Source organism: Apium graveolens, chromosome 3 (genome assembly GCF_009905375.1).
Source record: "Apium graveolens cultivar Ventura chromosome 3, ASM990537v1, whole genome shotgun sequence".
In the NCBI taxonomy this organism is placed as follows: Eukaryota; Viridiplantae; Streptophyta; class Magnoliopsida; order Apiales; family Apiaceae; genus Apium; species Apium graveolens.
In genome coordinates, this window is record NC_133649.1 from 40,744,330 (window position 1) to 40,758,789 (window position 14,460).

Consider the following 14,460-nt stretch of genomic DNA (forward strand, 5'->3'; position numbering starts at 1 on the left):
AACCCAATCACGTTGATAATGTATTTGATGAATGTCCACAAACGAAATATGATATTTTGTTGGAATTGAGAGATGTGAAGGAGATCGTTCTTGTAAACGCGCAATTTTTTTTTAAAAGTTTGAGAGGTGTGGATATAGTCGGAGAAGGGCGTGAGATAGTGGATTTTGTAATTTTTTATGTCAATGATAAAATTGATTGTGATAATTGGTTTTGATATATATGCAGGTAAGATCTTATATCATTATTTCTCGTATACTTAGTTTTTTCTTATAATTTATAAACGCTAAATCATTGACTTGAACTTTGAAAAGAAGTAACCTGCAACCTTGATTATATTTAAATTTCAAAGCATTAAGATTGCAATTCTCAGATACACATTTTGTATTAAGATATCTCAATCATCATCTTCTTTAATGTTTTGTTCCAATGTGGTTAAGCAGGAGTAAGTACAAACATCTTGCAATCATGGGAGTCCACACTAGCAGATAGTTGACCCTTCACTGAGCTCTCAGTCTGGTGCTGTAGTTTCATCACCATTCAAACTTTTTGTTAAAACAAGCTTATTTAAACATGTATATGTACATGTATTACAAATTTACAATACAATTACAAGTGTATATGTGCATTGGTCCTCTTTCACAGCAACAGTTTGTTACAACATATCAAATCATGGTGATATACTATGGTGCGAAAATTGCAGGATTTTTGTTACGAATACATGGAAGTGCGTTCTCTATAGCCTTATATACACAATACAGTGAAGCTGAGCCATTTAGAATGTATCATTTGCAGATTCTACCTTGAAGATCATGTTGCCAGGTTTGTTCAAGTGCAGCTATTTACAGTTTGAACGATTTCACATATCTTTTGGTTACTCGTTATTTATCAGTATCTCTTGATTCTTGGCATATAGGTGAAAGTAGATGAATATTACTCCTAAAAAATTTAGACAAAGAAAATCTTATTATCTTACCGCCCATAAGTCACGTGCAGCAACAACAGTTGATGGATTAAGACCTAAATCAGACCAATAAGCAGTTATATTAGTTGTTGAAGATCCTCTGTTCCAAAGCACCACTGCTACTTTGTTACCACTGAGCGGACCAGCCCAAACCTGCCTCAATTTTCTATTATTAATGATTTTGACTTGTAATTACAAAAAAAAAAGAATAATATCTAAACAAGATAATAACCTCTGAATCTCCATCAGCCTTAACTTTTTTCCCTTGAGTTCCAAGTCCATCTGTACTCAGATTTAACACAGATTATCAATTGACAGTAGGCCAAATAATTTAGGGAATAATAGATACTTAAACAATCACCTTGGTTGACATCAATAACCTCTTTATTGCTAAGTATTTCCAGTGTATCTTTGTCCATTGCTGTAAGATCACATCCTATCAGCAGAGGAGCCTGTATAATTTATATAAACCGCGCAGTTAAGTACACATATACAACAACATGAGCAAAAATTATGTATATTTTATGTACACTGTATGATTATCTCCCAAATTCTATAGATACCTTGGCTAATGCCCATATGCTGAAATGAGATCGATATTCTGCAACTGTCATTCCTCCATTTCCAACTTCCAACATGTCAGGATCTGTATCACCGGATTAGGACATTCAATATTGTCGATATTTATATTTCTATAAAATTGCAAGCAAGCAGCTAAGGTACTAAAACTGAACTTGTATATTTCCTTACCATTCCATCCACCAGGGCCAGCATAGGATGCCCATCCGTCATTTTGATCTGCCCTTGAAGTCATGCTACATTATTTAACCAAGAACAAGATATAAACATATTTAACTCGATAAAACAAAACAAAACAAAATATGTATATCAATAAAATATCTAGTTACCTATCCCAACCATCAGATATATCTCCGGTAGTTCTCCAACTGTTTCCAAAGGCTGGTGCCCATGTAGCAGGGTCCTCTTGGCCCCTTCATGTAATCAAACATATGAAAAATATTAAATAAATGCATGCTTAAAGGAAAAAAAATGGATACAAAATCAATTGGAAATGCATTCTAAAGAGCAACTACGTAACTACTGAAGAATCCGTAACTCACCATTCACATAGGGAATAAAAGATGGATCTTCCAGAATCCAGCAAAGCTTTAGACATTATGGGGTACCTTTATATGTTTCAGCCAATATAATGTATATAGTCAAGACAAAATTTGATTGATTTCCCTTGTACATTATATGGAAAATGTTGTGTTTAATTACCTCTGTTTAGCATCTATGTTATTGTTATTGCAGTTATCATACTTCAGATAATCAATTCCCTGCATATAATTTATGAATAAATTTGAATCCAGGAGTGGCTTAGAATCATTACTTGATCATTTTATGTACATAAATTATGTATGCATACCCATGAAGCAAAAGTCTTTGCATCTTGTTCCTCAAAGCCCAGTGACCCAGGCATAGTTTTGCTACATGTTTGAGTCCTGAAGAATAACATTCAGAAAATTTAATAATGCAAAAACAACTCTATCTTATTATTGATATTTTTTATGTGCGTGCACACATGTTTCCGGTTAAATTTAGTAGATTAATATGATGGATCATAATAATACCCAGCATCAGAGTAAATTCCGAGCTTCAAGCCTTTGCTGTGAACATAATCTGCAAGTGCTTTGATTCCGGAAGGAAATTTTGTTTTATGAGGCACCAAATTTCCCTGTGAAATCAAGATTTTAGCTTCACAAACTGAGCTCAAATAAAGCAGAGTCTGATCCTGTACAAGTTCACTCACAGAATTGAAGAACTAACCTGAGAATCTCTATTAAGTTCAGCCCAACAATCATCTAAGATGAATTGAAATATCAGATAATCATATTTATCAAGAGAATTATTACCATCATTCATATCTAACTTACTCACCTAAATTTATGTATTCGTAACCAAGTGCAGCAAGTCCTGTTGATGCCATTGCATCCGCTGTCATAATATATTCTTGTTAGAACTAATTATTTCTCCAAATAATAAGAACTAAAATTGAAAAAGTTATGTTCATTGAAGAATACTATACAGGACACGTTCCTCTGCAAACTATCTTTGCCTACAATTCTGTTGGAATTCACTAAATCTGTAGTTAAACACAATCCTTGCTGTATTACCTGTCTGTCTGATCATTTGTTCTTCAATATTACAGTGAAAATGGTTCCAGCTATTCCACCTGGTTATTAGGCAGAAAAAGGAATAACATTTAGAACAAATCTGTATAAAAAACGTTTGTATCATTTATCTGTACATCCCTATATGCATGTATCTTAAATTCGAGAGAGAGAGAAATTATCACCCCATTTGAGGAGTAAGGGCAATTCCATTTTTGAGAAGCTTCCTCCGGGACTGATCACCCATCGTCGTCTTCTTCATCAGCCTAGAAGCTTCAACTTCACTAATATTGTTGATTGAAAATATCAGAAAAAGGCTCATATTGATCACAAGTAATGCTGAAGAAGCTGAAGATTTACGACAACCCATCGTAAACTAAATATTTTCTCTAATCGAATAGTTAAAGTAGATTTTACTCAGAGACTCTAATCTTTATATAGAGAGAACAGTAGATTGGGACAAGCTAAAAAGCACAAACTCAGGCATTGTTTAAAAGGCTTAGAAAACTTGGAAGATCAAAACAAGAGAAAGAGAAGTGTTAATTTAATGCATCTATGATCAATGTTTTGGCTGGAAGTATTTGCATGTACAATATAACAATAGCTAAGCTATTTCATCATCTATTACACGTGCAGCCGTTCCTTTGTACTCTACATTACAAAAATTCAAACATACTTATCTCATTCATTTGAAAATTGCCATAATAAAAAAGACGTGCGCTATTTAGCAAAAAAAAAAAAAGACGTGCGCCGAACGCAATTAGTGATTGCATATTAAACTGATCCGACTGACCTTTCATGCATCCAGTTCTGAATGAATTTATATGAACTCTATTTTGTGAGGTTCAGGAGTTTGAGTTATGTTTAAATAACAATCGACTTGCCTGTTTGCCATCCCTTAGCACGGGGAGATGTCGAATGGAACATAATCTGCCCTTGCCCAGGTATACTCCAGATTTGAACTAAACAAGTAAAGAATTAGTAGAACAGCGGCATCACAATGATTTCCCCCCTCAAATTAAGCTACTAGTTCCTTGAAAAACAAAAACAAGCTGCCAGTCAATTAGTCAACAAGTATCACATATTGCCTCTACTTTGACACCTAACAACTAGATCTTTCAGGAAGGTTAGTGATACTTTCAGTCTTTCACTAGTTAGTTCTGAGTGAATTTGTGAGGACTAACATAAAGAGTTCCGAGTCATTAATCAATGTGACTCAGACAAGTCAATATGAAACAAATTTTTTAAGGTGAAAGAGCCGAAGGTTGCACTTCATTTTCTAATTTACTTGAAGTGCAACAGTGATACTTTTCATAGATTGCAAATCCTGTGAATCAGGTCAAACCTCAATGTAGGATGAACAACGTAAATCACAAGAAAACACATCATGTGTAGCAGTTACAGCTTGGTAACTGCTTTTATTTTACACTGGAACGAATTCAACACGAACAACAAAAGGTCTGAACAAATCACTGCAAATGAGTCCACAATACACAACTTGTCTGAATCAACAGACTTTATTAACACAGCACTTTAAAAGAGAGCACCAAGAACAAACTTGAACGATATTAAACAACCTAGTAATCCTCTGGAGTCAAGGGCTGGTGATGGGATTGAGTATGGTGCGGGAGAGCCTCTGATTCTATGATCCCGAACTCATATATCAAACCAGACAATGCTGCACCAATGAATGGACCGAGCCAGTAGATCCAGTGGTTGTTCCACCTCCACCCTACCAAAGCCGGTCCAAATGCCCTTGCTGGATTCATGGATGCACCTGAATAAGGCCCCCCGACCAGCACATTTGCCCCAAGTACCAATCCAATTGCAAGCGGTGCAATTGTCCCCAAATGACCTCTTTTTGGATCAATAGCAGTCGCAAACACAGTGTAAACAAGACCAAATGTTAGTATAATTTCCATCAGCAATGCATTGAAGTTCCCCACACCTGCAGCCACCTCGAATCCAAGTGGTCTCTGAAAAAAACTCATGATTAGTAACTAATAAAATAGACAACTGTAAAAGGAAAAAGATCTATGTTGAACGACGTTAAGTATTACCATGCCATTAGTAGAGAACCTGAGCAAGAGGGATGCAACCACAGCACCTAACAGCTGACCAACCCAGTATAAAACAGCACGCATTAAAGAGATTCTTCCCCCTACCAATGCGCCAAATGTCACGGCAGGGTTTACATGGCCACCTGAAGTGTTGGCAGCAGAAGCCACTGCAGCAGAGAGGGATAAGGCATGTGCAAGTGCAATCATAACCAGACTTGCAGCTCCCAGACCTTTGTCCCTGTACATCTTATCTACAAGTAATTATACAATAAGTTCAGTACAACATCCATATACAAAATTATGTTGTTGAAAAGTAAAAAAATCTATTTAGTGCATTCTGCTAACACTTTAGGATTTTAGAAGAGTTAAGAACTTAACACAGTATCATATCATTTTTTCAGGGGAGATCTCAGGTTTTGTACCTCCAATATAGTCAAACTGCAGACTAAACGCCTTTGTTTATATGGTGCGAGTGAGGGCAGAATTAAAAGTATAAAATCCAGTTAGGGGTTTCTACTAACAAGGATATCTTGTTAATTTAGGTTCAAACACTAAATTTAAGTTATTTTTGTTCGAATAAGAAGATTGAACTAATCGAGAAAAACTGAGACCCTCGTCAGGTTCAAATAAAAAAAAATGAAAAGACGAAGAAGCTAGAGCAAGAAAGGCCGCGTGTGCTTGTAAGATTATGTACCTAGAGCAAGAACGGAGCCTTCACCAGCAAAGACAAAGATGAAGGTAGACAGAAATTCAGCCAAAGCAGCTCTAACGGTGTTAGACTGTGCCTCATCTTCTGGCCCCCTTACTGCATATACTCGAGGCATATTGTTTACTTAGCTTCTTCTTATTGTTCCCTTTAAAGTTTTAGCTACAGTATAATAAATATGTAAACCAACAGAAGAGAAATATAAGTACCAATTTTGTATTTACCAATTTATTTTGGGGCATGTAGACGGTATATAGGTGAAGACTACGGGTTTCAGGGGAAGATAAGGATGAATGGATGATGCATACATAAGAAAAACTGAGGAAATGGACAAAAGTGCATGCATGGGGTTTTGGATTAACATGAATTATGAAGTGCATGAGATATGACACGTATGTCTCTGTGTTGGCTTTTGCTTCTTTTTTCTACATTTTTTTAAAAATTCTTTAGCTTCAATCTGAAAGTCGAATACTCGTATAGTGTACGAAGCTTCCCAGCAACATCATATCTAGGAGAAATTGGGACGTCTCAGTTTTAGTTTAGTAGAATGGTAGTTTCTTAAGGTTCGAACAATTTTACTATCATACAGAAATCTCTCTCTTCTGTCTCCTAAGACGAGGACTCAACAATCTTCTTTGAAATCAAGTACAATCTAGTTCGCCTTTGTGGTATTTGCTGATTTCACTACATATACTTTGCCAAGTTTATGTAAAAATTATCACTCTCGTGTTACTACTATACATAAATAAAGATGCAAAATAACACGTAAATTTGCAGTGCCAGTATGTACTCTTCTTATCATAATAAGGAAGATTAATCTGATTCTGACCATCATATTTGCATAGAGTGTTTTGTCAGGAACATAAAAAACTTTTAAAAGAATTGGTTAACACTATATTAAAACAAGTAATTACATTCAAATGAACACTTGCTACCCAAAAAAAGAGAGGAAAAAAGCATGTCTTATGAAACCAAAAACCATGTCAACATTTACTCATGAATCTATCTGTTCCAGTTGTTGATCACAACTCATTTGCTCAATCGCTTCAATTCTTTCCAATACTTGACTCGTGTTTGGTCGATTTTCTGGAGCCAAATCTGTACATTGAAGAGCCAGCTCTGTAAGTTTCAACATCTCCTCATGTCCTTCTTTGGAAGATAATATCTCCATATCTAGTATATCAGGTGACCAATCATTATTAACAACCATTTTTACCCAATCTGACAAGTTATTAATGCTACTGCCATCTTCTCCCCGGAAGCCTGATGTAATTTCGCCTGGTATTTTGCCGGTTAAGATCTCCAAAAGTATAATGCCAAAGCAATACACATCTGCTTTGTGAGTGAGCTTCTTAGTTTCTGCAAACTCCGGACATCTTGCTATTGCTAGATTTTCTGATGATTTTCTAGATTGTAAGAGGGGTAAAAATCCGAAATCGGATAGCTTGGATTGGTATGTTACGTTTTCGTCAGTGGCTTGTTGTGTAATCAGTATATTGGAAGATTTAAGGTTGCCGTGAGGGACCTTTTGTGATGGTAAAGAATGGTGTAGGAAATTCAGAGCTTTTGCTGTGTCTTTGATGATTAAAAATCGTGTACTCCAGTTCAGTGGTATTCTTCCAACTCCTCTGTTCTCTGTTAAAAATAAGATGGTTAGTTATAACTGTCATTTTCTTTGATTTTTACGTAGAATGTGCAGTGTTTTCACATGATTAGGCCATGATTGTCATAACTTAAGGTTGTTCTGGTAGAGCAATTTGCTAATCAGCTAAAGAGATAACAGAACTCCTTTAGTCCCACAAAAATTCAGCAATCTGCTGGACACATGTGTCAACAAAAATGGTAGTAGAACTCATCTGGTCCGGCATAAATATAGCATTCGACTTGGCAATTATATTTGTCAACCTAAGATTTATATTTGTGTGTGCAATTATTTTCTTCAACTGGACTCTCTTTTTGCAAGTAAAAACGGAACGATTTCACCATTAGTTGATGATGAATAAAACTAGCATGTAATGAGGGATCTTTGAGGAGAAAAATACTAACCATGTAAAAGCTGAAATAGGCTTCCATCAGGCACAAACTCATGAACAACTAGTTTCTCCTCCTTTGAGAAGTAAAAAGAAACTATATGAACTAGGTTTTCATGCCTTATCTGACCAAGCAGCTTCATTTGTTGAACAAAATCCTTTTTGCTCAAAGAATTCATTTCTTTTAGACGTTTCACAGCAATAGCAGGACCATTTTCCAACAGTGCTTTGTATGTAGTGCCTAGTCGTCCCTTTCCCAACACCTCTGCGGAAGATCTTAGCAAATCATCCAAGTTAAAAGCTGGTCTTTCCTTGTCGAAAAACTCTAGGTCTATGATTTTCGATAGATCATCTGCACTACTTGACCATATCATTTTGTTTGCTACACTCATTCCTGCAAAACAAAAGAGAAGTTCAAAACACAGCAGTCTTCTGAATGAGTCAAACTCACCCCTATCCTCATGTCATTTTTTCCTATAAGCTATTTAGAGTTTATAGTTCCACACGTATATTTGTCAGCGTATCGGTTCATCCAACAAATTAGGACAGCTCCTAAACTTAGATTAAAACAAAACTAGGCCTTTTACACACCAATAATATCTACATGTTTTGGCATGGGACAAGATGTTACACTAAAATTGATTCACAAAATGACATTTGAGCATAGTTTCATAGTTGGACAAGTCTGTTCAGATTGAATGATAGTCACAAAAAAGAAATGAAGATTTTTATATTGACAGTTTTTGTCAGTATAGAAATCTCTGAAGCGATCACCAGAATCTTCTTACCTTGTTTGTTCGACGACTTCTGTCCGCGTATTGCCCTTTTCCAAAAGCACAAGAAAACAAGAATAACCAACAGAGGGATAGCTACTGCAGCTGCTGCAATTAGAGCAATAATATATGCTTTCAGGACCTTCTTTTTCTTATGTTTTGATGGTGTGCTAGGTGACGGTGCTGGTGGCAAAACAGGACATGGTTTTCCCACAATTTTTCCACATAAACCAGAGTTATGATCATAGGAGCTATCACCGAAACTTTTAAGAACTCTGGTTTCCGGAATCAAGCCCGAAAGGTGATTATATGAAACATTAAATTCCACTAAACTTTCTTGATCAAAAGGAGGAATTTCACCTACAACAACATTCTCTTCTAACTCTAAACTTTTAAGCCTTGGGAGTTGAATGTAATGGAATGGAATTGAACCTGAAAAGCTGTTTTTCGACAGGAATACTTGCTCCAAGTTGATCAAATTAGTGAGATTCGGTAGCTGTCCATATACTGAATTGTTTCTAAAGCTGAGTTTAGTCAAGAATGTCAGGTTCTGTAGAAATGCAGGTGGCAGAGAACCTGTAAGTTGAATATTTTCCAGTACTAGGTGAGTTACATGCCAATTTTCGCAAGCTATTCCATTCCATTTGGTCTGATTCTTGTGACATGGTACACCAGTCCATTTTGCATGCAAATTCGCAGTCGAATTCATCATTTCCCTTAGCTGTATCAAAGCATCACGCTCAAAAGGGTAGAATACGTGCTCATTAAATTCAAATGACACGATTTTTAGTACAAATAACGCACAAAATGCGATGAACAATCTTAGCACGTTCGATAACATTTCTAAGAATTTTGGTATTACCTACTGCTAGAATATATATTCCGGCAGTATGAGGTGATAAGCTACTGAACAAGGAAGAACAATATAGAGGTATAATGAGGCCCCTAAGGATGAAATAAGATTCCATATCAAAGACTATGTTGTAATATAACAGCTGTTGACGAAGTACGCAAAGAAATGATTAGTTTAGAAAATTGCGGAAAATACAAAGTAATATTCAAATGTCTTGCAAGGTCAAATTTCCATTTTATCAAAGAGGTACATGCCTGATTTGTATTGTATATGTTACATTGTTGTGTTTTTAATCGTTTGGCTGTTCACTGAAGAGTAACGAAACATTTCTTAATCTGCCAATGTGCCAAGTTATTACTCCCGTTACCATTTATTTGATTTTTAAAATCATCTCTTTATTTTGAAACGGCACTTATACACATGTTTCCAAAAACCGGCCGATTTTTAGAAATCGCCGATAAATTACTCAAAAATCGCTGAAAAATATTTATTCGATTTGATCGATTCTCGATAAATTATCCGATTTTTTAAAAATTACCCGATAAATCATAAATCGGTATTTCAACCGAATATTTCCGATTTTCGAAATCTGTAACCATGCATATACCTAATTTAGTAATTTTTGTGGGGGTCCTATTTTCCAAATTGAAATCTGATTAATGTACTTCATCTTTCTTTCTTTTTTTGCTAACTAAATAAAAAAAATTAAAATGAAGAAACCATTACAAAAAGGGGGCATGTTGAGAATGACAGCTCAGCTGCTGACTCAGCTAGTGGACCTACTTGAAGATTCTTTTATCTAACTAATTTTGGCGCCATTTTCTGAAATCAATGAATTTAGATCTCTCTCTGGATATAAAAGAAAAACAGGTAGAATGGTATAGTTAGTTAAAATGCTTCTCAAAATAATCTTCTTGTTCTTCATCTTCTAATCAGTAGACTTTGTTTCTTTTCTGTATCAAAACAATGATGATCAGTAGTGTATTGTTAGTAAATCAGTAGATACAATTCGATTTCTTCAAGTATGGAAGGTGTTGACATTACGTTCAGTTCATAAAATTTGACATGGTATCAGATTAATGACGATCCTACTGGGTTTCATCTTCAATTCTCATTTCGCCATTATCGATAACCGCAAGATGAGTTTTACTCTATTTCATTTACTTGTTTCTCTGAGTCAATTTCATAAACAGTTTAGGACATATGATAGATAAATATGAATTAGTGTTTGTTAATCTCAAATTTAGTGTTTGTTGATCTTGAATTTAGTAATTGTTGTATCTAAATCTTTTCCTTCTGTGATTCGATCTATGAATTTCGATTCAATTCTTGATTTCTCATTTGATCCTCTTTATAAGACTACATTCTTTTGAGATTCCTGATAGCTTTTGATTCTTATTGATCAAAATTATGGCTACTACTTCACAAACACAAACTGCTTCTGTTGATCCTTCACAAAATCCACCATCACACTATTTTTTGCATCCTTCTGATAATATGTGAATGAAGCTTGTTTCAATGAAGTTTTATGGAAATTGCTATAGCGATTGGAAACGTTCTATGTTAATCATTTTATCTGCTAAAAACAAAGTAGGTTTTGTTGATGGAAGTATTGAGAAACCTCAGAATACACATACTGATTTTAAGGCATGGGATATGTGTAATAGTATGTTAATTTCTTGGTTACTTAGAGTTCTAGATCAGGATATTGCACGAATTGTTTTGTATTTCTCAACTGCTAGAGAAATCTGGATGAATTTAGAGGAGCGATATGGTCAATCTTCTGGAACTTTATTATTTTCACTACAACAATCTCTTCATGATTTGAAGCAGTCTCAGGATAATATCCCTTGTTTCTTTACTAAAATCAAAATGTTATGGGATCAGTTGGATTCTGTTGATCCAATACCTATTTGCAATTATTGTTGGTGAGACTGCGTAGCTGTATGAACAGTTACGTGATAACTCAACACGATAACAACACTAGAACAGGACAGGTTAATAATACTACGTCTACGCAAGAAATCAGGAAGAATGAAGACAAGACAAATACAAAGAATCGGAAGATTAGAAGAAGGCCTGAAGTCTGTCTATAGGTCACTGAAAGAAGTTCATTAATATGATCATGCCTCAGTGAAGAACAAAGGTTAAAGACTTTCAGGGTTTCAGAAAGGTTGAAGATTCAGTATACAAGTGCTACCGGAAGATTTCAGTTTATTGGCATTGATTAAAGATAGACGGTGTTCGAAGCATAGAAATCTGAAGAATTGAAGACAAGGTATAGACAGAGGTTAATGAAGACATAGTCTAGAGTACCAGAAAGGATTCCAATAAAAGTACTGTTAGGTCCCAATATGTTTGTAGAAGGGGGGTTGAATACAAACAGTACCGAATAATCGAATTAAATGCGGAATAAAAAATATGAAACAAAATTCAAGTTAAATAAAAATATTATTAAACTTGAAAGGTGTTACAACAACTGTATCGATTACAAGGAATTAATCTCAAATTAATTATCACAAATTTAGAATAAATTCGACATGAACTTTTTCTATTTTTGCAATAATTAGAATCAAATGCTAAACGCGATTTGAGATTAAGTTCTAGGGATTTTGATCCGCTAGATTGTTACACAAGAACAAGATAAAGATTTCTAGTTGATTGGATTTAACTTTACAATCTAGAAATTGATCTTGAAGTTTGCAGATGAGATGAAATATTTTTCTGCTTCTTTTTCTTTTGTTCTCGGGTTCTGTTTTTTTTTTTGGATGATTGATTGTGTTCTGCTTCTGCTTCTTTTAATCAAACAACAGAATAGAATGAACTGCAATGACAATCGGTGAGACAATCCAATTGTACTAGCAAGACAATCTGTTGAACTGGAGAGACTTTCGGTATGACAATTGTTTGTACTAGCAAGACAATCTGATTGAACTAGCAAGACAATTCTCTTCCAGTGTAACTTTCGGCAAGACAATTGTTTGTACTAGCATGACTTTCGGTACGACTATTGATTGTCATACCGATTGTCATACTAGTACAATCAGTTTGACTTGCTGAATTTAAATGAATTTTAATCCAATTTAAATTCTGAAAAACCTTAATATTAATTCTGAATTAATTAATCAATTGATTTAATTAATCAAATAAATTAATCTTTGCAGATATAATTTATTTTCTTAATTAAATTATATGACTTAATTAATTAATAGAGAATTAATACTAACCCTGAGTAGCAACCAATCTTCTGAATATCTTCTGAAAATCACTGAGAATTATGAATCAATTCAACCACTTCAACGTTGACACTCGATGTACTGTCTGGTTCATGAGTGACTAACTTCTGTGACGTTTCTTCATGTCTTGACTTTGATACTTTGATTTTCTTCAGATTAAATCCTTGTAATTAATGATACTCTGACGAGATCTCTGTCACTTGATTAAATCCACAATCTTGATTTGTATTACTGAGGCATGATCAATTTCTTGAACTTCTTCCAGTGAATTAATTCCTCAAGTCTGTAGATGAACCTTGTTTCTGAATCCTTTGACAGATATTACTTTGCGAGATCTCTTTGACGGTAGATCCACTATTTACTTATTACATTCTTATTTGAGTTGAGTTGAATCCTCGAATATACAAATAGGCTATGACATATGACTTACAATCTCCCCCTATTTGTTTGTTAGACAATAACACACAAATACCTAGAGGATAACTCAACTAACAAATAAGAAAAAGATATAAAAAGAAATACAAAGTAAATAGTAGAAAAGTTCTGGACTAGATTTAACATTTTCCAGATTTCAAGTAGATGTTCCTCTAGACTGAACATATCTTCAAGTAGTTCCATCTTCATTTGTACAACCACATTTCCTGTTGAGAAGCCCATATCTCTCTTGCTTCTCCCCCTATGAGAATCAACTGATTAAAGAAGATCACCTTCGTTTACCACCTCTCCCGTACAATAGGATCCGCAGATAAAAACCAATGGTACTCCCCTAACAGCTTCTTCCCTTACTAGAAAATCACCTTGTGTTTACCACCTCTCCCGTACAATAGGATCCGTAGTTACAAACAACAACGGTGTGGTGTAGTGTACATGTAGGATCTTTTTCTTCCTCCCTGCTATTTCTCCCCCTTAGTTGAGGAATCCTCCAAACTATTACTTAAGCTTTTATATCCCCCTTAAAGAAGGAATGTATGCCGCCGTCTGAAGGAGTTCTCATATTTCACTTGGTTGGAAAAGAAATAACAAGTAGTTTCTCTTTCTTCCTCACTGTGAGTGTGTGATTCTGTTTAGTGTACCTCACATGTGTTTCACTCTTCTCTCCACTGGTGTTTACACTCTTTCTCACAAGTGTATCACTCCTCTCATAGCTCCATATTCCAGCTGTACCTGCAAGGAAAATCACCTTAGCCATCCTTAAGGAGGTCACAGGTGGTGCAATGGGAGTTCACAAATCCCCATCCTTGTTAAACTCGTCAGATGAATCTGAGTCATAATTTACAAGTTGCTAGTTTCCCTTTTAGGGTTCCAGATTTGAATTCTGGGAAGTAAACAATGATCCAACGAATTTAGCATAAAGATCAAGGTTCCCTTCTAATGTCTGTGAAGACATTTCCTTGTGACTCATCAGGTAATATCTGAATCATTATCAACAAGTTGCCGATCTGCACCTATGTCAGATCCACTATCCGCAGATGCATCCAGGGGATTTAAGCCTGGGGAGGTAGACACTGACCACTGACATATGGCTTTTGGATCAGTATCCTCTCCTAACACCTGTAAAGGTAATTGGTCCATTAACGAACCTTAAACAATCGAATCTGACCTTAAAATGGTCGAAACTCTTGTTTCCGTCAACTCATCCTTTGTGTGTGTAACCTCTCCTTGTGCA

General features: G+C 35.2%; 3 protein-coding genes across 5 annotated transcripts; all 3 read right to left on the bottom strand.

Moving 5' to 3' along the window:
• Positions 1 to 335: 335 nt before the first annotated feature.
• Positions 336 to 4,339, bottom strand: LOC141712180 (alpha-galactosidase-like). Of its 3 annotated transcripts, none has more exons than XM_074515015.1 (16): positions 4,021 to 4,339; positions 3,322 to 3,415; positions 3,140 to 3,198; positions 2,904 to 2,960; positions 2,793 to 2,827; positions 2,597 to 2,700; positions 2,392 to 2,467; positions 2,244 to 2,302; positions 2,084 to 2,149; positions 1,871 to 1,954; positions 1,713 to 1,777; positions 1,526 to 1,608; positions 1,324 to 1,414; positions 1,195 to 1,244; positions 975 to 1,115; positions 336 to 520 (listed from the first exon to the last, which is right to left on the bottom strand). In XM_074515015.1, exons 1-16 carry the CDS (start codon positions 4,061 to 4,063, stop codon positions 434 to 436), a joined length of 1,194 nt encoding a protein of 397 aa, XP_074371116.1. In that variant the 5' UTR covers positions 4,064 to 4,339; the 3' UTR covers positions 336 to 433. The 3 variants fall into 3 exon arrangements, with proteins under 3 accessions (XP_074371116.1, XP_074371115.1, XP_074371117.1); XM_074515016.1 differs by having other exon boundaries at positions 339 to 520; positions 3,322 to 3,420; XM_074515014.1 differs by lacking the exon at positions 4,021 to 4,339 and having other exon boundaries at positions 337 to 520; positions 3,322 to 3,997.
• Positions 4,340 to 4,493: 154 nt separating this feature from the next.
• On the bottom strand, positions 4,494 to 6,137 carry LOC141712182 (aquaporin TIP3-1-like). Its single transcript, XM_074515017.1, has 3 exons — positions 5,891 to 6,137; positions 5,197 to 5,447; positions 4,494 to 5,112 (listed from the first exon to the last, which is right to left on the bottom strand). The coding sequence occupies exons 1-3, from the start codon at positions 6,018 to 6,020 to the stop codon at positions 4,714 to 4,716; spliced, it is 780 nt and encodes a 259-aa protein (XP_074371118.1). The 5' UTR covers positions 6,021 to 6,137; the 3' UTR covers positions 4,494 to 4,713.
• Positions 6,138 to 6,842: 705 nt separating this feature from the next.
• Positions 6,843 to 9,546, bottom strand: LOC141714154 (leucine-rich repeat receptor-like protein kinase PXC1). The gene is made up of 3 exons (XM_074517688.1): positions 8,721 to 9,546; positions 7,949 to 8,326; positions 6,843 to 7,537 (listed from the first exon to the last, which is right to left on the bottom strand). The coding sequence occupies exons 1-3, from the start codon at positions 9,544 to 9,546 to the stop codon at positions 6,897 to 6,899; spliced, it is 1,845 nt and encodes a 614-aa protein (XP_074373789.1). The 3' UTR covers positions 6,843 to 6,896.
• Positions 9,547 to 14,460: the final 4,914 nt, after the last annotated feature.

What these genes read in the sequence shown, in the direction of transcription:
- LOC141712180 (XM_074515014.1), bottom strand. Translation starts at nt 3,506, where the DNA reads ATGGGTTGTCGTAAATCTTCAGCTTCTTCAGCATTACTTGTGATCAAT. An exon ending in TGGCCCTGGTGGATGGAATG is followed by an intron (nt 1,609 to 1,712) that starts GTAAGGAAATAT and finishes CCGGTGATACAG; the next exon opens with ATCCTGACATGTTGGAAGTT. An exon ending in CTGCACGTGACTTATGGGCG is followed by an intron (nt 521 to 974) that starts GTAAGATAATAA and finishes ATGAAACTACAG; the next exon opens with CACCAGACTGAGAGCTCAGT.
- LOC141712182 (XM_074515017.1), bottom strand. Translation starts at nt 6,020, where the DNA reads ATGCCTCGAGTATATGCAGTAAGGGGGCCAGAAGATGAGGCACAGTCT. An exon ending in AGGCTCCGTTCTTGCTCTAG is followed by an intron (nt 5,448 to 5,890) that starts GTACATAATCTT and finishes AATTACTTGTAG; the next exon opens with ATAAGATGTACAGGGACAAA. An exon ending in GGTTCTCTACTAATGGCATG is followed by an intron (nt 5,113 to 5,196) that starts GTAATACTTAAC and finishes AGTTTTTTTCAG; the next exon opens with AGACCACTTGGATTCGAGGT.
- LOC141714154 (XM_074517688.1), bottom strand. Translation starts at nt 9,546, where the DNA reads ATGTTATCGAACGTGCTAAGATTGTTCATCGCATTTTGTGCGTTATTT. An exon ending in GAAGTCGTCGAACAAACAAG is followed by an intron (nt 8,327 to 8,720) that starts GTAAGAAGATTC and finishes TTTGTTTTGCAG; the next exon opens with GAATGAGTGTAGCAAACAAA. An exon ending in CCTATTTCAGCTTTTACATG is followed by an intron (nt 7,538 to 7,948) that starts GTTAGTATTTTT and finishes TATTTTTAACAG; the next exon opens with AGAACAGAGGAGTTGGAAGA.